This window comes from Chiloscyllium plagiosum, chromosome 2 (assembly GCF_004010195.1).
Source record: "Chiloscyllium plagiosum isolate BGI_BamShark_2017 chromosome 2, ASM401019v2, whole genome shotgun sequence".
Taxonomy (NCBI): Eukaryota; Metazoa; Chordata; class Chondrichthyes; order Orectolobiformes; family Hemiscylliidae; genus Chiloscyllium; species Chiloscyllium plagiosum.
Genome location: NC_057711.1, coordinates 100,366,693 through 100,391,232, shown reverse-complemented (window position 1 = coordinate 100,391,232; position 24,540 = coordinate 100,366,693). Strand labels below are relative to the sequence as shown.

Sequence of the window (24,540 nt, the reverse complement as noted above, 5' to 3'; positions counted from 1 at the left end):
GGGATAATGGTGTTGTGAGCAAATGAGTCTCGCCAAAGTCTGGACATTTTTGCTCTTTGAGTGGGTGATAGTGATATGATCATGTGATTCACCAAGATTCAAACTTGCTATTATTCTTAATATCCACTTCCAATACTTCTAGAAGTGTTTAGTGCTGAGACTTACTTAGATGTGTACTTGCAATGCCAAGGCATACAATACACACAAGGCTTTGAGAAAATAATTAGATGGTTGTTTCTTTACTGGTGCAGACCTGGTGGACCAAAAAGGGCTTTTCTTGTGCTGTTGATCGCTATGACCGTGTGAGACAATGTTGTGTTTCACAGCTGCTTTTACAGGGAAGCTAGTTATATTTTTAAAAAGTAATGTGCAGTTGTGGTCAACTATATTTCTCTCAGGATAATGATTACTTTTGTCCTGAAATTAGGATGAATGTCTTATAGATCACTTACAGAGTTTAAGATTAGAGAGAATCTTTTCAGTTCAATGAAATTAAGGTACTGTTGTAAGCCCTGCAGAAACCAACAAACATTTTTTATGTTTAATAATGTTTTGGTACAGCATTCATGACATTTCATGGGCCTGGTGAGAATAACAAAGGTGGGAAACTAGGTTCATTAGCAGTTAGTCTGCTTTCAAGCTATCAAATTCAACCGATTTCCAAGCTTTGTACCGTAAGCAGTACAGGGCCCAGAAATCAATACGAAGAGTTTTTCATTTAATGGCAAATACAACAGTTACAGGTTGACATTACACAAAAACAGACACCATGAACTGCTAATATTGTGAAAGCAAAGTTACTGTGGATGCTGGAATTTTCAAGTAAACTGGTAATGATTTATAAAATGCAAATTTGAGAGGTTGCCCACTTTGGCAGGAAGATCAGAAAAGCAGAATACTATTCAAATGGAGAAAGACTGTCAAATGCTGTGGGACAAATCAATTAGTGTGTCCTTAAAAAATGAATCAAAAGAACATAAGCATGGAAGGCAAATGGAAAGTGATCTTCAATGCTGGAAGATGGTATATAAAAGTTTGGAAGCTTTGGCATTGCTGTACAGGATAGCGTTAAGATCAAAATGGAGTATTGTGGATTGATTTTGACTCCTTTCTTAAAGAGGGAAGTAATTTTATTGGAAGCTGTTTCAAGAGGGCACATAAGAATCTATCAGACATTACTGGCATCAAACAGCTATCTTTTGGGGCAAGTTTATGCAATTTGCATCTATACTCATTGATAGTTAGAAAAGATAAGAGATGATCTTATTGAAGCATATGAACGTCAGGGCAGAATTGACAAGTTAGATACCGGAAGGTTGTCGCTAGTCTGGTGATCACCAACTAGAACTAAACAAAAATTTCTTCAGCCAGAAGAGAGCAGTGAATCTATGGAATTCATTGCCACAGAAGACTGTGAAGGCCAGGTCATTGAGTATGTTTAAGACTGACTTAGATAGGTTCTTGAGTATCAAGGAGATCAAGGGTTACAGGGAGAAAACAGGGGGTTGAGAAACTTATCAGCCATGATTGAATGGTGGAGCTGACTCAATGGGCTGAATAGCCTAATTTCTACTCCCATGTTTTATGGTCACACGAGTGAATGAAAAGCAATTTCAAGAACTGTTTAAGATGGAGTTGACAAGGAATTTCTCCCCCCAGAGGAGCATTAATCTTTGACATTCTTTGCCATGGACATCAGTGGAGGCTGCATCACTGAATACATTCAAGGCTGAGTTAGAAAGGTCTTTGATCTCCAAAGGAGGCAAGGGTTACAGAGTAATGTGGGGTTAAGGCCACTATCAGGTTTATCACAAACTTGTGAGATGGTGGAGTAGGTTCACTGGACTAAATGCTCCTCCTACTTATGATCTTACTTTTTGATAATTGCTTTGGTGTTGCTGTACATTAAGGAGGACACATTCTATATTTCGGACCTATAACTGCGCTATGTTGTTGATCATTGCTGAAAATGCAAGAAGGATTTTAAAAAAGTGTTATTTGCCAGTACATTTCAAAATTAACTTTACAATAAACTGGCTGTTATCTGCAAATACTCATAACTTTTGGGGGCTACTACTTAGATTGCTGCTCATGCATTAGAAAAATGTTCACTAGATATTACTTCTCCTTTCAGTTATTCTGAGCTTCTGATGTGTCTCATAGATAAAAATAGACCATTACTGAGTCTTTTAGAAATTATAATTCATCAAAGAATATTTGTGAAATTTTTGACTGAGTGCAGCATAAATACATATAAGTAATTGTACAGTTTAGGATTTAACAGCCTCTTCACACGAGAATCTATCTGCTGATGGAACAGAGAGACAGAAGTTATTGTTAATGTTATTACTAACATGCAAGTTTCAAATTAAGGCACAAGAGAAATTTGTCATGATTGGCAGCCAGACATGTAAATGTATTAATATGCATCAGATCCAAACATAATGTCAATCCAGTTTTGGTGAGACAGTTATGGTGTGAAATCTTCACTTTGTCAAAATTTCACCGTAAGTTCCCAGATAGGCTGCTGAAATTGCAGTTAGGTACCAATGAGTCTTGTAACTTTAAAGTGGGTGTGACTGTCGCCTGTTCAGTAGATTGAAAACATGAACTGTCAGCACCTGACACATCCAGTACAGATTAGTAACCAGGCAATTTTAATTGCTCAGTCGCACAATTTTCACAGATGTTAAACATGGGCCATCTTCTTTGTGTTCATTTCATTTGATACTTGTTACAATGAAGTGCAATGTTTTTTTCCAAAAGAATACTACATTGACTCAAAGTCTGTTCTCCATTGTTGTAACAGCTCTGATTGGGAATTTACCAAATTAGATGACATTAAATAAGTAAAGCCACAAAAATTCGTAGTACACGAGGAGGCCAATCAACCAATCACAGCTGTGCCAGAATTTTCCTGCATCAGTTGAAAATTAATCTCACTATTACACTCTCTCCCCATTGCCTTTCAAGGTCATTTTCTTGAAACAGCTGTGATCTGTGTCACACCTATTGCTTTAAGAACTACATAAAAATTATCTGAATCTCTCTACTCAAAATGCTGGTAATCTAAAATTTTTAATCACTCAACACACATTATCAAACCAGAGGAAATTGTATGTTTTTCTCTCTGCGATCACACTGTAAAAAAATCTTATATTGATATAATGCTTTTGATACAAGCAAACATCTCAAGATTTTATACATGAAAATTACAAAATGACCCTTAATACCGATTGAGCTATAAGGGAAGGTGACTAAAAGCTTAGTCAGAGAGGTAGATTTTCAGCACCACCTTAAGGGAAGAAAATAACTTTATATTCAAAAAGGTATAGCTATATACTCCCAAAGTTAGGTCCAAGCGTCTGAAGACACAGTCACCAATGGTGAAGCAAATAAAACATGGGATGGTCAAGTGGCCAGAATTAGAGGAGCATAGAATTTTCAGATGAGCTGGAGGAGATCTCAGAGACAGGAAGGAGTGAGGTCATGGAAGATTTGAAAAGTAGGATGAGAATTGTAAATTCAAAACTTTTTTTATTGGGAGCTAATGCTGGCCAAGAAACACAAGGTGGCGAAAAGAGAATTTGAAGCAAGACACTATCAATATTTTGGATTATTTCAAACCTGTGGAGAATACTATGTGTGAGATGAGCCAGGAGTACACTGGAATAGCCATGTCTAGCAGTTACAAACGCATGAATAAGTAGATGATTTGAGACAGAGGTGAAGTTACAGAAGTAAAACATGCAGTATTATTGACAGCATTAACATTAACAATCTTAGGAAACAATATGCCATCAAAGTTGTAAACTGTTTATAACAGTCTCAGACTGTTGCCAGGAGAATTGATGGAGTCACTAGCTAGGGATCAGAATTTTGAGTGGGGATTGAAAACACTGGTTTCAGCCATCCTAATATTTTGAGTAGTCCTTTCCTTTTCCAGTATTGGAAAGTGGATATGCAGTCTGATTATTGAACACCAGGGGCGTAATCAATAAGAGTATTTGTGTGGTTTTGCTGGGTTTCATCAGCATACATGTGAATATTAATGCTGTGCTTCTAGACAATTTCAGTGATGGGCAGCATGTAGATAAGAAACAAAAGATAGATCCTTGGGGGACAGGTGTAGCAGCAAGAATATTTCTCTGGATATAGTTTGATAGCCAGAATGCAACCAGGTGAGAGAACTCTTAAAGGATAATGTGTGGAATTCTTTATTACAGAGAGCGATCAAGGCTCGTTCATTAGTATATTCAAGACTGAGGTAGGTAGATTTTTAGTGAGTAAGAGAATTAAAAATCATGGGGAAAAAGCAGGAAAGTGGAGTTTAAGATTATCAAATCAGCCTGATTTTGCTGAATGGTGGAGCACCTGATAGGCTGAATGGCCTGTGTCATATGGCATAGTCCTAACCAGCTGAATGGCAGTGGAAAAGCATTGCACGGGCAAGACATATTCAACCGTGTCAAAGGCTAGAGAGAGGTTGAAAAGGACAAGAAAGAAAGTTTGTCAAAGTCATGTAGGACATCATTTCAAATTTTGCTGAAGAGTCATTTTGGTACTGTGGCAGGACAGAGAACCTGAAGTTCTGGGAAAGACAGGAATGAACCTGGGTGCCAATATCATGTTCAAGGATTGTGCGGAGGAAAGGGAGTTTGGAGGTGGGTGGCAGTTTCCAGGAAAAATGGGGTCAAAAGGTTGATTTATTTGTTTGAGAAATGGGTCGATGACTGCAGATTTAAAGGAGAAAGGGACAACACATAGAGAGAGAATGTTTTTGTAAAATAAGTGAACATGGGAACCAGGATAAAATGTTAACTATTTTATAACACAATCTTACCATCTTAAAATATTTTAATTAGACTCCTTCTAATCTTCTCCAATGTATTGCAGATACCCACCATGAGATGTTTGTTAAAAAATAGATTCAAGTGTGACTTTGGGTGGAGTTTAATTTTTATGAATACTGCAGAGGTCATTGGCGATTCAAATCCATTTCAACTGCAATATATCAGAAAACTGGAAACCTATTCATGTTTTGGAATGTTAACAAACATGCCAAACTGTCAAGGATTTCTATTCTGTTTCCCAGATGCATTGTTTTGGGCTGTCAGACTGAGAAATAATGCTATTTAGCACATGGATAACATTTTATGGATGAATCAATTCAAGTATAATTAGTATTTCAGTGCCAATCATGAACTGCCTTATTTATTGTAAATATTTTCAGAATAACAATGACTTGAGAAAATGCAATTAAATGAAGTTATTTAAAACATGTAGCCAAAATATTAAGGTTTGCTACAACTAATCCTGGTAGCTTTGTATAGAATACAATGTTACTGAATACTACAATCTTATAAAGTACAATTGCCTGTAAAAACTCTAATTACATATGCACAGAGAAAGGCAAATTGCGAACAAGGCTCTGATAAATATGAAAAATCTTTATTTCTTTTCTGACATTGATGTCCTGGCATCTTTCCAGCCTTTCTGCTTTCACATTATAATGGTCTATTAGTGAAGATGGACTCCCACTAATTCTGTAAAGCTTCTGAACTTTGTCGCTAAATTCATTATGTGCAGAATAGAAGAAGTATTCCAGATACACGTACACGAAAATACAGTGATCGTGGTAGAATACTGCCACCAATCCATTTTTAAAATGAACAATAAGATTTAGACAGCCCCTGCTAGAGCACTGTAACTAAATGTTAACACGTCATAATAAATCAAGGAACCACTTGGTCAGCAGGGGTCGAAGATGAAGTGTGATTGAGTCTTTTCTAATGAAGCAGCTATCTTAACAAGATGTTGTTTGTGGATGATAGTAATAGTTACAATTTCATAGTCTCAATTTTGATGTTTCATTAGCCAATCGGGAGACAATGATGTAATATACGTCTCCATTGGGATATCAAGCTAGATGCTTCCTTTTCCCATGCAAGACCATAAAACATTATCAGTTTGGATGGAGCCTAATGCTGGCTCCAATATTAAACATTTCAGAACCATTACCTTAAACAATAAGTCTGTTGAGTCTACCTTCTCAGAAAGCCCAGCTCACCAATTTTCAATGCAATATAGTCACTCTACCCTGTGGAGATGATGGCCAAATAGTATTATTGCTGGACTGTTAATCAAGTGACCCATAAAATATCCTGGAGATCTGGGTTCGAATCTCACTGTGACAGATGGTGTAATTTGAATGCTATGAAAATCTGGAATTAAGAGTCTAATGACGACCATGAAACCGTTGTTGGGAAAACCTATTTGGTTCAATAAAGCCATTGTTACTTGATCTGGACTGCATGAGACTCCAGACCCACAACAAGGTTGACTCTCAACTACCTTCTGGGATGGGCAAAAAATGCTGGCCGAGTTGGCAATGCCCTCATCCCATGAATAAATATAAAAAAACTCAGCCAGGTACAAAAGTAATTTTCCCAATTACCCACTGACCCAAACCTTAGCTGTCTCCATTGTGTTCATTTCTCCAAATGAATTTCTTTGGAAAGCTGACAGCTTTTTCTGGGTGCAACTTTCTGCATCTTACTTCTTAAGAATAAACTTTTAGTAAACTGAATAACTTATTCTGTCACTATGGTTCAAGTTTCCAGAGGATGAGAATGCACCTTCAAATGTCAGGGCTGAACTTTCGCAATTTCCTTGAATGCTAACATTGTAACAAATGCTGGGCTATTTATTTTTACTATCAGTGCTTGTGCACTATCGTTCTACCATTGCTTGAGCCAACTGCCAGCTGCTATAGAATATGGTCAATTTGAAAATCACTTGATATGGATTTTGAGTAGGTTCCACTACGAATAGATGGTGGTAACATCATTGGAACCAGTTATCCAGAGATCAAAGCAAATGCTAGGGGAAATGGGTCCAAATCAGACCGTGGTTCAATTTAATAAATATGAATATAGAGCTAGTCATTGTAAATGGTGACCATGAAACTATTATTGATTGTTGTAAAAAAAAGTCACCTGGTTAACTAATATCCTTCAGGGAAGGAAACTGTCTTTCTCATTCTGTCTGGCCTACATGTGACGCCAAATTCATAGCAGACTTTTAACTGCCTGCCAAATTGGTTTAGCAAGCTTTCCGTTCAAGGGAAACAATTCAGTGATGCCCACATCCCATGAAACAATAAAGAAAGCAAAATGATAACACAGTCACCGGGATTTTGCTCAAAGTGAAAATTGAATTAGCTTGTTATCCCAACTTTATTCCTGAAGGAAGAAGTGAACATTTTGAAGTGTGATTTTGAGACTTTTCCCAAGAGCAGATTTTTCCCAAAGGTCAGGAGCTGCCAAGTTCAGATTTTCACAAGTGTGTCAGTTCAGAAACTTCACTTACCATCAATCGCAGATAAGAGAACCCGTGAATGGTCATATGCAATTACGTTTGCATATCTATTCTTTGGTTTGTTGACTTCCATGTTTGAATGTTCCCATGTAAACTGCTGGCCAGGATCAATTGACTAGATTGAGGGAGAAAAGCAGAAGAAAGAGAAATCTGTTGGAGCTGAGACAATATTATTTCTGAGATGCAGCAGTCATTTGTTATTCTTGATTATGCCTAGGCTATCCCACCACAGCAGTTTTATCTCTTACTCGTTTTCACCCTCAAAGTTTTATGATTCATTTTCTGTACTTGTGGTTCTGTGGTTTATAAAAAGAAAGAGGAATAAAAAAGTTGAAGCTTTTCGCTGTTTTGGACATTCAGAGACTCTCAGAACAGTCCGAGGTTCTGATTATGCTGGATTCATGTGGATGCATCGCTTCTGCTTGTTTATACTGATTGAACCTACTTAGTGTATGTAGATCTGGATTGTGAAAACAAAATTTAGCAGTTCAGTATAATTGAGGTCATTGGCGAAATGCAATAAGATGTTCCTCTAAACAGTCAACAGTTGGAATTAATCACAAGGAATTATTTTTCTGTAAGTATTAATGGTGATCTTTATAATATGACCACATACCTGGGACTTCGTTAATGTTGAGATCATTATACTAATAGTTTTCCAATACATAGTGATATCAAAAGATACAAAACTACTGAATTACAGCCTGCAATTGGAAATGGTTATTACATATCTGTTCCATATACACAGTAATACAAAATAAGACGTATTTTCCCTTTTTGTAAAAGGTGTAAGTATTTTGATTGGCTATTGTGAATATTAGACTGTTCTGTAAGAAATTATTTCCTTACACGTCATCATATTCACTCACATTTATCACTGGAAAAGCCAAGTCTCAGCCCCCACTCAGTGCAGCAAGCAACTGCAAAGCAATGGAAACAGCTTATACTTCTGGTATTCTATCACTGTAAATCTATAGTAGTTTGTTTGGTTTTTCTCTTATTACTCATTTGACCTCATAAAAATAATGTGAATTTATTTGGGGCAGTAGCAACCTTAAATAACCTTCTTGTATCACTACAAATAATTACATGGAATAGAATCAGGCTGTTGCTAAAAAGTCAAGAGAAGGTCAACACCAGCTTTTTAAATCATTTACTTGTGACCAAACAGCCAAACAATGTGGTTTGTAGTTGTGACAGAGCCTTAAGTCTTCATTATGTACACAGCTACATCTGAGTAAATCACAAACATGGCAATCCTCCTTATTAATTTTTCAGGGTCACTGGCATTAGAGTGTGACCTCTCTGCTGAACGCAGTAATCTACTGTATAGGCACAAATCCAACGTTCCTATAATGAAAACACACACAATGCAATTACTGGCTGCTGTGAAACCCCAATCTGTAGTTACAAACAAAACATTATAATACAAAGTGCTTCAGAGCACAATGTGCACTACTTATTCAATTCCTTCTCCATTACAAGGATAAGAACAAAATTAAATTTTATTTTCACACCCATGAATCACAAGCTCCTCCAAAGGCTCCAGGATATTTTTCAGACCAGTGATGGTCTGAAATACATCAGCTGTGCAACTGCACAAAATAAATTATATTCATTCTCTTCTGATGTTTGAAGAGCCATCGGAAAATAATTAAGCAAACCAGAAATACAAAGGACCATAATTTCCTCTCCACGAAAGGAACTTACAACAAGATATAGGGACGACACTTCAGTAAACCCTTGACACCTTTAGTCCAATCATCTTTCCAATGGTGCCTATTAAAATAAATCTCCAACTGCAGTATTGCAGCAATGGACTGAGTCACAATTTACTTCTAATAAAGCCCACTGTGAGTTCGCTGTTGCACTATTAAAGATCCACAGAGTTCGTTTTGTCACTTGATGGGTTATTATTTTCTTTGACAACTGATACAAGGTTCCCTATTTCAGTGCTTTGCCCCTTTACCACTGGAGTTTTCACTCAATCACCTCAGTTTAAAACAAAACCAACATAATTGCAATTGTCACCTTTATATGCACAACCACATTTCATAATCATCCAATTTGCTGTCCGTAGGTGAGCAATATTACAAATAAATCATTTCAAATGAGAATGGTTCTGGAAAATGTCCAATTGTTACAGCATTAACATTTGGAGTTCAACATCACAGCATCACCACGCAGGAGAGGGTATTTACCAAAATCTGAGAGTGGTGATGGAGGTTTAAAAAGTTAACCCACTGTGCTATTAAATTAACTTTTCCTAAAAACCCATTATTATGAAACACACTGCTTGTAAGCTTCTAAAATGCACACCAAAATCTTTCGCAAACACTTCAGCTGCTGTCATTGAATCATAGAATCCCTACAGTAAGGAAGCAGGCCATTCAGCCCATTGAGCCCACAGCGACCCTTTGAAAAACATCCCATCTAAACCCAACCCCTTATCGTATCTCTGCATTTTCCATGGCTAATCACCAAAAATATACATCCCTGGACATTATGAGCAATGTAGCATGGTCAATCTACCTAACCTGCACAACTTTGTATTGTTGGAAGAAACCCATGCAGACATGGGGAAAATTTTCAAGCTTAAGTCTGGAATGAAACTCAAGTCTCTGATGCTGTGAGGCAGCAATGCTAACTACTGAGCAAACTGTTGATGCAACAAATACCTTTCACTGTTACGACTAGCACACCGTTTTTCTCTATCTAAAATGTATGATAAATACTCTGGTGGCATTTCCTTTCCATGAACAAAAGAAAACTTATGTTGTTGGATTAATCAAAGCATTGTTTAAATCTTCAGCCTCAATTAAATACATTGCCCTGTGTACAGTTTATTGGTGTAAATATATTGTTGTTACAGATGGAATAATCTTTAATAAAAGACAGTTTGAAATGTAAACTTAACATTGATCATTTTACCCAATTGTCACATACAAAAATCATACTGAACTATTAAAGGGTGAACTGAATATAATGTCCGATATCACCACTTTCCCTACCACACCATCATCTTTCCTTCAGGCAACCAGATAAATAGATTGGAGAGTCTACTTTAACATTTCATGACACTCTTGCTCCACAGAGACTGATATGATGCTTTTATCCATTACACCTACAAAGTAAATACGTAAGTACATAAAGCAGGCTGTTTGATGATTTACAGAGTTTAGTCAGTATGTAGCAGACACAGACAGACTGGGAAGGTTATAGGTGTAATCACTAGTCCATGACCTTAGACAAAAGAGGAAGCATTTCATAGATTGGGGATCATCTAAGTCATACATTACACAGGGAATCATGTTGGAAGAGCACAGAATAAAAATCTGATTTAATTCAGCTGGAATTGTCCACCCACCTTGGACATTCAATCAAATAACCAATCATAAGTCACTGGCAAAGCTCAAATATGACTAAGTGCAAGCAGAGCTAGACAGATATGGTGACCCATAACTCAACTAGCAATTCAGGCCTTCAGAATGGGGTAGTGCAGAATATTGAGATCAAAATAAATAACTATATTGGTTACCTCTATCACTGCACAATCCAATTGAACATCAAGAAAACAGGACCTAATTTTAAGGCTACAGGGATAAATTTGAGACACTCTATAGTGGAATTGGATGGGTTGGACAAGAAATTCTGGAGCTCAAGACAAACTCATCAGGTAAGAAAAGTCTGTTAATTGTTTTTGAAGAGTAATATATTTAAAGTAAACAGTAAACAGTCTGTCACTCCACAGCATGGTACACTGGTGCTACATCTTTTTGAGGAACCACAGTTCCTCGATAATATATTCTTCTGTTCTTTTAAAGATGCAGTCCACAAGAACCTCATGTCTGATCAGTAGATGAAGAACCAGTAAAAGGTGATATTATTTAACACAGACAAAGACTGCCCCAGGTTGACGATTGCCAGTTGACAGCTCATTACGGCTGAACTATAGTGAGGATCCTAGTGAGCCTCATTAGAATGAGCAGAGTTTCTTGCTCCTGATTACTATGCAGTGACAAATCTGGACAAGGCATATAGAAGCAGGAATTCCCCAACTTTCTGCTCTTTTGGGAAGCTTCACCTTTCGACCACACGTATTCAAAAAAATAATGGACACTGTGTATGATCTTGTTAATTTGCTCAACTAACGGGGATGCTTTCTATTTGAGAATGAACCATAAATATTCTCTATCTGTTGTGCTACAATCTCAGTAGAGACCAGTAAGGTGTCTATTTATTTATTCACTTCAAGAATCAGAAAAATCGAATATGAATACAAGAATGAAGTTCATCATTTAAATCAAAATAATTTTACAAGCCAAAATCAAAGAGCATGAATGCTACAATATTACAAGCTATCTTAATGAGTCAGTCCTGTTAAAGTATTGGAAGTACAACAAACACAGGTTTTTCTTCTCTTCACCAAATTCTTGAACTCAAATTTCCACCCACAGTCCCAAAACTCAAGCCAGATGCTTTTAAGAAATTGGAAGATGAACATACTTGGTCCCAGTCCCCAGCACTGTTTCAAAGATTTTATTTTGCAAGAGTTGAGACTTCTTGAGTCTTTCACTTAGTTCCAGCAAGGCTTTTCCCTCCAACCATCTTTTGCTCGTCAAATCCCAGCTCAACACAGGCATAGCCACCTGGCAGCAGATTTTTCCTGGCTCTACAATTCATTAACTCTGGAGTTTTGCTTCTCCAATTCTCTCTCTGTCTCTCCTCAGCTTTGCAATCTCAGATGATAAACTCACTGTTACAAGCTCTTCAGTTAACACATAGTTTGAACTTTTACATTCAGTCTCCAAATATTTAACTCAGTTTTGCTGGAAAGGGATGTTCTGGGTTCTGCAGACAAGTTGCTTTTCACTAAAAGCAAGGTTGAGATGGGACCTATTCACTCACATATATAACTTCTTTTTGACCCTTTTCCTATTGTTCATCTTCAACACGTCTTGATTACATAATTTCTACTGTCCTGACTTTTATAGTTGAAATAGCTACATCATAAATGTGATGACATTAAAATATGATGCACGTTTAGGTAAGCCAAATCTAGATAATGTTTTTTTCCAGATGTAAATACAGCTAAAGCAAAGGAGAATGAGCAATTTTGCCCTGATATTTCAAGATTGATTCTTCTGGATACTACTAAATTGTTAACTGTTCAATTGGAGCAACTATTGCCAATTACAAACTAATATCTGATGTTACCTAACAAATGAGTAAGGGTTCTCGTGCCAAAGCGGTAGTGTCCATGTCTTTGAGCCAGTATACCTGGGTTCAAGTCTCACCTGCTCTAGATGAGCCATAACATTTCTGAATGGGTTAATTAGAAACAAAAATTAATAAGTGAGTATGTTGATGGATCCATGTTTTACAGACCATTGGAGGGTGACTGGAAGCAGTGGTGGCTCAATCCCTGGCCTCAAGTGTGCTGACACTTCTGTGAAATACGTTTAGGGAGAGATGAATTTGACAACAGAGGTTGCACCTCCCAAACCTGTGTTCTCATCTTGAGTTGTGCTCGACTGTTGGTCGTGGCAAGAGGACTGATTGATCCCTGAATGGCACAGATCAGCTTGAGCAGTGTCACAGCTGTTGAACTATACTGGGGGTCATGGCAAGTTGGCCAAACTTGTTGATTTTCCATGTGTAAATAAAGGGTGAATTGCTGACAGGATACTTGCCTCCGTGGAATTATTTCAATTGTAGCTATGGAACTCAGGTTACCAGGGAGCTGCTGTCAGGTGAGAATCTGCCATTAAATCCTTAAATCAAAGGAGCTTGAATCTACCTTGGAAAGACTGGAGCTTTGAATGACAATTTGGCAGAAATGGGTGTTGTATACACTGAATAGATTGTTGATATGTCATGAGATCAATCTTTATGTATCTGCTGATTAATGTATCATTTACAAATTTATATTGGTCATGGTTTTTGGAACTTTGGACATAGGAACAGGAGTAGGCCCATATGCTCTTTGAGTCTCTTCCACCACTCAATGAGATCATGGATGATATGCTTATGGCATCAAACCCACTTTTCTGTCCATTCCCATAGCTTTCAAATTCCTTTGTTGACCAAACAGCTATCTAATTCAATCTTGAATATGTTCCAGAACCCGGTTTCCATAGTTGCGGAATTGTCTTTCCCAAAAAACAGATTAATAACCCTCAGGGAGGAAAAAAAACCTACACTTCTCGACTATTTTAAAGGCAATTTCTCTATATAATTCACACTTAGTCTATGTTGACTTTGGTTTAAGTATTGAAGCAAAACAAATGAAAAAAACTGAAATCATGTCCATTGTTTCAGACTGGAGTCAAGAAGTAAATTTAGATTAGATTAGATTACTTACAGTGTGGAAACAGGCCCTTCGGCCCAACAAGCCCACACCGACCCGCCGAAGCGCAACCCACCCATACCCCTACATTTACCCCTTACCTAACACTACGGGCAATTTAGCATGGCTAAATTAACCTGACCTGCACATCTTTGGACTGTGGGAGGAAACCAGAGCACCCGGAGGAAACCCACGCAGACACGGGGAGAACGTGCAAACTCCACACAGTCGCCTGAGGCGGGAATTGAACCCAGGTCTCTGGAGCTGTGAGGCAGCAGTGCTAACCACTGTGCCACCGTGCCGCCCTAAAGTAAATCTTGTTCTTTGGGTTTGATTCAATACTAATTTATAACCTGTTATTTTATTGCAAGCGTTTTCCCTTCCATTAGAGTCTCCTTTGAAACTCCCAATAGGACTTCCAAAAGTTAATTATATAGAAAGGATAACTTACATCTTGGGTGGGAGTTGAAAGGCAGTGAATATACTGGAGAACAGACTCAAAGTTTTGATTGGCCTACTTCTGTTCCTACGTCTTATGGCCTACTATCCAATTTTCCTTTGCAGTGAAGTTTAGAAAAGAAAATCCCAATCTGATGGTTGCAGTTTCTCACTGCAGAGTTCAGTTGAAATGGTCTCCGCTGAATCAAACTTAAAATTCGCATTTACTACTTTCTCCCAGACATAAAATGAAGAATGCATAAACAATACTGCACAATTGGGAGTTACTGGTTTTTCTCCCTTCATAAACTGGAACCATAGAACGGATTCTGAGGAAGGGTCACCAGACTCGAGACACTAACTTTGATTTCTCTTCAGAGATGCTGCCGGACTTGCTGGGTTTTACTTTGAGTCACATTTTATGATAACAGAAATGCAGCAAAATTCACTGAACTGACAGAAAAACCACACAAAGGAGAACTCAATTTGTCCAAAGTTTTCGTGGATAGGTGAGAATGGTGGAATCTTTCAGTCCCTTCATAGTACCTTGAAATATAAGGGATATTAAAATGTGTGATATTAGGACTGGAAACTCATTAGAAATGGGATATTGCTGGAGGATTGGCAGACTACTAATATTAATTCAAATAATTGAAAAGTTAAGCAAGAACATGCACCAAAGAATTATAGATGAATTAATTTAGGTGGTAGGTAAGGGAATGGAGCACTTACTTGAAAACATAATATAAAAACATTCAGAAATAGAAAATGTAATAAACCAGAATTGGCCTGGCTATAAAAGTGGAAGGTCATGCTTGAACACTCTCATTGAATTTATTGACTATATAACAGAAAATGTCATGAAGAGTGAAGTAGAGACAGCAATGTATTTGGAATTACAACAGGCTTCTGTTAACATATCAAATAATAGATTAATGCCTGACGTCTGAGAATGCAGAGTTGGGAACAAGTAGCAGAATGGAGAGCAAACTGGTTAGAAACAGAAAAAAAGAGGCAGAGGATAGGAGTTTCTGCACCATTAGGCCAATGCTGAACAGAAAATCAAGGAGCTTCGATGGCACATTTAGTACAAACTGAGCATGCACTACCTTCTCATATTGTTTAAAAGATGCTGTGCTTGAAGTTGGTATCACCTACTCTCTGGATACAAGTGGAATTAATCACCATGGCTACTTTCCAGTGACTGTGCCCAGCTGTGGACCTTCAAGAAGAGTCTTAACATGAAACATGTTTTTAAGAATTAGGGACAGTCACCAACAGATTTTAAAAGCTTTTCAGGATTTGGTTTCAAATTTAGTAACAAATTATATAATGCACACCAATGTGGTGTCAGATACATGAAATCAAGTCACTGAGGGGGTGAAGTAAACACATATTAAAATGATTACTATTCAAAATAAATGCGTTTGCAGCAGGTAATCACTCTTAAAGATGTAAAGGGATATTTTTAATGTAACTTTTTAATAGAAAAAATTTATATCGATTATATAGATTTTATGGCTGGCAATTACCAAATTAGTTTGAGCAAAAAGTTAAGCAAAATAAAAGCTTCTGAAACCAGAGTAATTCAGATTGTAATTTACCCTAAGATCACTGACTATACTAAAAGCTGAAAATCTTGTTCCTTTACTCAGACAGGCAATATTTATTAAGCACTAACATTCCAGAAGGATTGGTGCTGGGACAGATTGTTCACATTTGCATAAACTATTTGGTTTTGTGAATTGTGAAACTAATTTCAAAACTTGCACATGATATTCAATTCTAAAGAGTGTATTTAGTACAGGAGGGGGACAAAATAGTTCAGTTAAAGGTATGTCGAAATGACCAATGGCCCTCACTCCGGGTATGTGTGAGGTGGTACAACTTCGTAGGAACAATAATTACGTCTTGGAAAGTGCAAGCCTAATTGGAGAGTGATTTAGAGGTGCACATACAGAGATCACGAAAAGCGGCAACATGGATCAACAAGGTTTTATACCATGTTTGCCTTCACTTTGAGATGAACGGAATTGGAAAGTCCAGATATCACTGCAATTTTATTGACAGACATCTAGTCTTGATGTCATCAGCAGCGTCTGCTTATTACAGAAGCAAATTATGTTGTGGCTCTTCAATTCAGATGCAACATTTGCGTTCTATGTCTTATGTTTCCCGATCAATCATGTAGAGTGTAATGGCTCCCTGCATTGCTCAATTGAATTTTTTCAAATTAAAGGCTGGATTCCATGTTGCTTGAGACAAAGAAACTGGGAGGATATCACCGTGATGATCACTAGCACTGGTCCACTGTTTTGGAGGCTTCAGCCTAGGAGGGTGCAGGTAATGAACAGTTGTGTGTTTCACAAGACTTGAAATCTCTGTCTGTATACCCTAGGTAACACCAACATCTCGGTGTATCTCTTGGTGCCTGTTGAATAGCAAGTAGCTGCAAAGAAGACAGCTTGTGCTAACCTCTGGTGCTATCGGCATCAATGCTTCACCTATTCCTTCTCAGAAGGTGGGGCTGCCTAAACTGATGGAGTGAAGACCAAATCAGGCAAAGTGGTTTCCAACTTTTTGGAAATCATCTGAGAAGCGGTGAAATCAGGGTCTCAGAACAGGCACTAAGAACACAGCCATTTCCAAATGGTGGGACAACAAGCTATGTACTTTTAAGATTGGAAGACTTTCCCGCCTGTAAAGCTCATTGATGAATCATCACCTGCTGTGTTCTCACTTTTGTCAATACGGGCAAATTCCACAGGTGCAGGCTGTTACACCCAGATTTTGGATTAAATCCACAATTTCATTCTCTTCATTCTTTCATGGGGCTGGGCACTGCTGGCAAGGCCAATCTTCCTTGCCCATTCTTAGTTGCCCTTGAACTGGTTGGCTCTCTTGGCCTTTTCAGAGGCAACTCAAAGACAAGCACATTGCTGTGGGTCTGGAGTCACATGTAGGCCAGTCCAGCTAAGGATAGCAGATTACCTTCCCAGAAGAACATTAATGAATCAAATGGGTTTAAATTTCATGATATAACACAGTGGGATTTAAATCGATGTCTAATTATTTGATCCATTAAATTACTTATCATAGAGCTCTCATTCACCTCCAAATGTGCCCCACTAAATTCCAGAAACTTTAATGCACTAATATTTTTCAGGGATAAAGCTCCCTTCACATTCAAATTCACTTCTCTTTGTGAGTTAACATGCTGTAAGTTACATTAAACTTGTGTATGACCCTCAGTTAGATGACACTTTGAATACTGTGAGTAATTCTGATCTCCAAATTATTCAAAGATTTTAGAAGCACTGGAGAAAGAGCAAAAAAAAAAATCATTAGAATGGTACCAGAATGTAAATGTTACACCTATGAGGAAAAGGTGAGAAAGCTGTGGCTCTTCCTCGAGAAAAATGAAGACCGGTAGAGTGATCTTCCAGATGGTGAAAGAGTATCATCGGGCAATCTGTGAGAGAATGTTTCCACTCTTTGAGAATCAAAACCATAGAACATAAATATAAGATATGAATAACCCCTCAATATGAATTCAGGAAAAAATATTTTCCTAGTGAGTAGTTTCATTATGGAAATTCTGACCTCAAGACATAGTTGAATTGATGAATAAAGATCCATTTAAGTGGAAGCAGGGGAAAAGAAACAGGATTGTGTTGAGCAAAGAAAGGTGAGAGTTGGTGACTATGGAGTACTGGTGTGCATCAGTAGGGCAAAGATCTGTTTCTGTGCTGCAAATACCAGTCCAACTTGGTAAAACTGAGATTCAACCTCAATTTTTCCTTGGTCTTAATCTCCATTGTTGCAGCTTCACTGGCAGTTACTGTGGATTCATTCATATCCATTCATACATCATTCTGAAAATGTCCATGTGCACTTTGTTTGACACTCTGATAAAATTTGTGAACTGTTGGAGAAAAGTGTGAGAGCAGAGTTCTGGGGAACTTAAACTTCTGTTACTTCCCCCAGTTCTTAACAGTCAGAAGTTTGCAGCTGAACAAAGGATCTTCCTGACAAAAAGGATCAAAAATTGTAGGTCAAATCACTTGAAGTAATCCTGAGACAACCCACTGCAGGCAACTATACACAGCTGGAAATGAAAGAGAAAGAGATAGGTTGTCTGCCCAGTTTTTGAAAACGGGTAAGCTGCATGTCATAGGTGCAGATGAACCAACGGAATTGCTAAAAGTAAAAGTTCTGCTTTCCCAGATCAGACTAGAACTCCTTTAAACTGCCATCACCTACTGCTGACCTGTGTAACTCCCTTTAGCAGAAACCTCAAAAATTACTGACCTTAATCTTCATCCTCATGGTGGGTATTGAGAGTTTGGTACGCCCTTCATGGGAGTGGGAGAGTTCTTGGAATGACAATTCGGGGTGCAGTTTGTACCAGTGCACAGAAGGTTAGTCAGCCAATACTTTTTAAAATTCATTTGTGGGACATGTGTATTGCCAGCTTGGCCAGCATTGATAGCTCATCCCTTGGGAAAGTGGTGGTGAGCTGCCTTCTTGAATCCATGCTGCCTGCTGTAATCCATGTGCTGCAGATTGTCACATCATGAGCTTGAGGAGGGAATTCCAGCATTTTGACCCAGTGGCAGTGGGAACGGTGATATATTTCCAAGTCAAGATGGTGCATGGCTTGGAGGGGAACTTGTAGGTGGGGATGTTCTCATGTATCTTCTGCCCTTCTCCTCCTAGAAGGAAGTGATTGCAGGTTTGGAAGGTGTTTTTGAAGGGTCTTTGATGAATTCCTGCAGAGCATCTTTCAGATGTTACACACTGCTGCTGTCAGTGGTGGAGGGAGTGGAGGTTTATGAGTGTGGTGCCTATCAAGTGGGTTGCTTTGTCCTGAATGGTGTCAAGTTTCTTCAGTATTATTGGAGCTGCACCCATTCAGATAAGTGAGGAGCATTCCATCACACTTCTGACTTGTGCTGTGTAGTCAGTGGATAGGCTTTGGGAGTCAGGAGTTGAGTTACTTGCTATAGTATTCCTAGCCTCTGACCTGCTCTTGTAGTCACTAAGCTTATGTGGTGATTCCAGTTGTGTTTCTGGTCAATGGTAACCAGGGTCAGTGATGGTAATAGCATTTGAATGTCAAGGAATAATGGTTAGATTGTGTCTTATTGATCATTGCCTGGTATTTGTGTAGGGTCAGGATCTCAAATAATAACCAATCCACTACTGTATTTGGTAAACAAATGAAAACATTTTAATACTATACTATAGCTATTATAATATCAAAATCGACACAGATGCATTCAAAGTAGCAGCTATCATACAGTCATGCAGCATGGAAATAGACCTTATGATGCAACTAATCCACGCCAACTAACTAAACTAAACCAGTCCCACCTACCTGCATTTGGCTGATATCACTCCAAAACCTTTCTATTCATGTACTTATCCAAATGTCTTTTGAACATTGTAACCATACCTGTATCCACCAATGCTTCTGGCAGACCATTCCACACATTAAGCACTGTGTAAAATAAGTTACCCCTTGACTTTTCAAAATCTCCTCTGATTTTCAAAATCTGCCTGTACTTTTGAATTCCCCACTTTAGGGAAAAGACCTTTGCCATTCACCTTATCTATGGTCCTCATGATTTTATATATCTCTGTACCCACTAACCTTCTATGCTCCAGTAAAAAATGTCCCAGTCTTTCCAGCTATTCTTATATCTCAAACCTTCCATTCTTGGCAACATCCTGGTAAACCTTTTCTGAATCTTTACCAGTATAATAATATCCTTCTGATAACAGGACAATGAGAGTGGCACACAGTATTCCAGAAGAGGCCTTAACATGACGTCCCAATTGCTATACACAAAGACCTGAGCAATGAAGGCAAGCATGTTAACTGCCTTCTTAACCACCCTGACTGTTATGCAAACTTTGAGGAATTATGTACCTGGACCCCTCTTTGTTCTACAATACTACCCAAGGCCCGATCATTAATTGTATAAGTCCTGCCCTTGTTTGTTTTACCAAAATGTAATACCTCGCATTTATCCAAATTAAACTCCATCTGCCACTTGTCAGCCCATTGACCCAATTGATCAAGATCTCTTTGTAATTTTAGATAATCTTCTTCACTGTCCACTATACCACCAATTGTGGTGTCATCTGCAAACTTACTAACCATGCCTCCTGTATTCTCATACAAATTATTTATATACATGACAAACAAAAGTGGACCCAGTACCAATCCCTTGGAACACCACTGGTCACAGGCCTCCAGTCTGATAAACAACCCTCCACCACCTGTCTCCTACCGTAAAGCCAATTTTGTATCCAAGTGTACCCTGAATCTCATGTGATCTAACTTTACTAATTAGTTTACCAAGCGGAACCTGATCAAAGGCTTTACTAAAGTTTAAGGAAATAATGTACTGCTCTGCCCTCATGAATCTTTTTGGCTCCTTCTCAAAAACTCCATCAAGTTTGTGAGATATGATTTCCCTTGCACAAAACCACGCTGACTATCCATAATCATTCCATCTAGAAATTAAATGTACTGGCAGGATTCACTTGGTCAGGCAAAATCAGTTAAGAGAGGAAGTGAGGGATAATATTTGAAATTGATTATCTTTTAGTATCCCTGTCAGTACAAACCTCTCTGTTATCTGTTGTGACTCTTTGTTACAGTAACAACTTTTATTATTCAAGTTCTCTCATTGTCATGACACTATTGTCACTCACAGTTATCACTTTAATATCACAAAGATTTAATCTTCTCCTGTCTTCAGGTAATCATGGACTTTTTTCTGCTTCTCCCCAATCACATTTGTGCTCCCTCTGTTTTGCTTAAGTGCTGTACACTTACGCAATCCCCTTGCACCAATAACCCTAACTTCACCTTGCTACAGATGGAGCTAATCTGCTGGGGGATCCTGCATTTTCTGTCTCTACTACAAATTTTGTATCACCAAAATTTTCCTTATTGAACCTCAAGACTGCTGGATTAGAACTTCAAGACAAAACAAAACCTGAAAACACTGGAAATTTTAAATAGACACAGAAAATGTTGCAAATGAACAGCAAACTGACCAGCATCTGGGAACCTGTTTTTTTCACAAATGCTGCGTACGCAGCCCCATCATGTTGTGGTTTTGAAATTTGGGTCCACAAATAATGCTTCATTCAACATCACAGCTGCACTTTTGGCACATATGCATAAAAAAATTGGTCAGGTTGCAAGCCCACTTTCTTTCCACCCACCCCTGAAGCCATCCATATAATATAGAAAGCACTGGGATCAGCAGCTCACCCACCATTTTGTTGCAAACAAGAGGTAGACATGAAGTTTATACTTCTCCTTCTCTGTTTGCAAGCAAAGATTTTAATTAGTTTTTTTTGGCTTTTCTTTTTTTACGGATGACAGCAAGGAATCAGAATGGTGTGCTGCCTCCCTGGTGCCAGGATCAAGGATATCTCGGAGAGATTGCAGCATATTCTCAAAGGGGAGTGGGAACAGCAGGAGATCACTGTATACAGTGGAACTAACAACACAGGAAGGAAAAAGGATGAGATTCTGAAGGGAGAATATAGGAAATTAGACAGGAATTTAAAAAGGAGATCCTCAAGGGTAGTAATATCTGGATTACTCTTGGTGCTACAAGCAAGTGAGAGTAGCAACAGTACGATATACCAGATGACTATGCAGCTGAGGAGGTGGTGCAGGGGAGAAGGATTCACATTTTTGGATCATTGGAATCTCTTCTGGGGTAGAAGTGAGCTGTATAAGAAGGATGGATTTGAATTGGAAGGGGACTAACATGCTGGCAGGGAGATTTGCTAGAACTGCTTGGGAGGATTTAAACTAGTATGCTGGGGGGAGTGGGACCCAGGGAGATAGTGAGGAAAGAGATATGAAAATGGTACAGTTGGGAAAAGGAACAAATCAAACAGTCAGGGCAGGCAGGATCAAAGCAGAGAATGAAGTAGGACTGATAAATGCAGTTTAATTTATTTCAATGCAAAAGGCCGAACAGGGAAGGCAAGTAAACTCATGGCATGGTTAGGAATATAGGAGTGGGATATCATAGCAATTATAGAGATGTAGCTCAGGGATGGACAGGGCTGGCAGCTTTATATTCCAGGATACAAATGCTTTCGGAAGGATAGAAAGGGGAGCAAGAGTCGAGGGGGAGTGTCATTTTTTTCATAAGGGATAACATTACAGCTGTACTTTGGGAGGATATTCCTGGGAATACGTCCACGGAAGTTATTTGGGTGGAACTGAGAAATAAGAAAGGCATGATTACCCTGTTGAGAATGTACTATAGACTCCCCAATAGTCAGTGGGAAGTTGAGAAACAAATTTGTAAGGAGATCCATTTACCCGTAAGAATAATGGGGTGGCAAAGGTAGAGAATTCTAACTTTCAAACATATACTGGGACTGCCATAGTATTAAGGGTTTAGATTGAGAGGAATTTGTTAAGTGTGTACAAGAAAATTTTCTGATTCAATATGTGGATTTACCTTCAAGAGAAGGTGCAAAACTTGACCTACTCTTGGGAAATGAGGCAGGGCAAGTAACTGAGGTGTCAGTGGGAGGAGCACTGTGGGACCGGCAACCATAAATCTATTAGTTTTAAAACAGTGATGGAAACAGATAGACAGAACCTAAAAATTGAAATTCTAAATTGGAGGATGGCCAATTTTGATGTTATTAGGCAAGAACTTTCAAAAGTTGATTGGAGGCTGATGGTCACAGGTAAAGGGATGGCTGGAAAATGGGAAACCTTCAAAAATGAGATAAGGAGAGTCTAGAGATTGTGCGTTCCTATTAGGGTGAAAGGCGAGACTGGAAAGTGCAGGGAATACTGGATGACGAGAGAAACTGAAGTATTGATTAAGAAACAAAAGGAAGCATTTGTCAGGCACAGACAGCAGAGATCGAGTGAATACTTGGAAGAGTAAAAAAGGTAGTAGAATATACTTAAGAGGGAAATCAGGAGGGTAAAAAGAGGACATAAGATAGCTTTGGCAAACAGGGTTAAGGAGAATCTAAAAAGATTTTACAAATACATTAAGGACAAAAGGGTAACCAGGGAGAGAATAGGACCTCTCAAAGATCAGCAAGGCAGCTTTTGTGTGAAACCGCAGGAGATGGGGGAGATACTAAATGAGTATTTTGTATCAGTGTTTACCATGGAGAAGGATATGGAAGATATCGAATGTGGGGAAATATATGGTGACATCTGAAAAAATGCCCATATTACAGAGGAGGAGGTGCTAGATGTCTTGAAATGCATAAAGTTGGTTAAATCCCCAAGACTTAATCAGGTGTACTCTAGAACTCCGTGGGAAGCTAGGGAAGTGATTGCTGGGCATCTTGCTGAGATATTTAGATCATCGACAGTCACAAGTGAGTTGTTGGAAGATTGGACATTGGCTAACTTATTTAGGAAAGCTGGTAAGGAAAAACCAGGGATCAGTAGAGTGGTGATACTGACATTGGTTGTGGGCAAGTTGTTGAAGGGAATCCTGAAGGACCAGATTTACATGTATTTGGATAGGCAAGGACTGATTAGGGATAGTCAACATGGCTTTATGCGTGGGAATCATGTCTCACTAACTTAGTTGATTTTTTTGAAGAGGATTGATGAAGGCAGAGCGGTGGATGTGATTTATATGGACTTCGTAAGGCGTTTGACAAGGTTCCCCATGGGAGACTGATTAGCAAGGTTAGATCTCAAGGAATACAGGGAGAACTAGTCATTTGGATACAGAACTGGCTCACAGTTAGAAGACAGAGGGTGGTGGAGGGTTGCTTTTCAGACTGGAGGCCTGTGACCAGTGGTGTGCCACAAGGATCGGTGCTGGGTCCACTGCTTTTTGACATTTATATAAATGATTTGGATGGGAACATAGGAGGGATAATTAGTAGATTTGCAGACGATACCAAAATTGGAGGTGTAGCTGACAGCGAAGAAGGTTACCTCAGAGTATAACAGGATCTTGATCAGATGGGCCAATGGGCCAAAGTGTGACAGATGGAGTTTAATTAGGATAAATGTGAGGTGCTGCATTTTGGAAAGGCAAATCAGGACACAACTTTCTCACTTACTGGTAAGGTCCTGGGGAGTGCTACTGAACAAAGAAACCTTGGAGTTCAGGTTCATAGTTCTTTGAAAGTGTGGGTCACAGTTAGATAGGATAGTGAAAAAGGTATTTTGTATGCTTTCCTTTGTTAGCTAGAGCATTGAGTCTAGGAGTTGGGACTTCATGTTATGGCTGTACAGACCATTGGCTCGGCCTCTTTTGGAATATTGTGCGCAGTTCTGGTCTCCCTCCAATTGGAAAGATGTTGTGAAGCTTGAAAGGGTTCTGAAAAGATTT

At 38.6% G+C, this 24,540-nt stretch overlaps 1 protein-coding gene across 44 annotated transcripts in view; it reads right to left on the bottom strand.

Annotated features, from left to right (window-relative positions):
- LOC122562121 (receptor-type tyrosine-protein phosphatase delta) overlaps nucleotides 1-24,540 on the bottom strand; it is a 2,454,643-nt gene that overhangs the window by 81,755 nt on the left and 2,348,348 nt on the right. For all 44 annotated transcript variants that reach the window (XM_043714668.1, XM_043714784.1, XM_043714721.1 and 41 more), the window contains one exon: nucleotides 7,372-7,495. In XM_043714668.1, coding sequence (XP_043570603.1) covers nucleotides 7,372-7,495 — 124 coding nt within the window. The remainder of the gene's footprint in view (nucleotides 1-7,371; nucleotides 7,496-24,540) is intronic.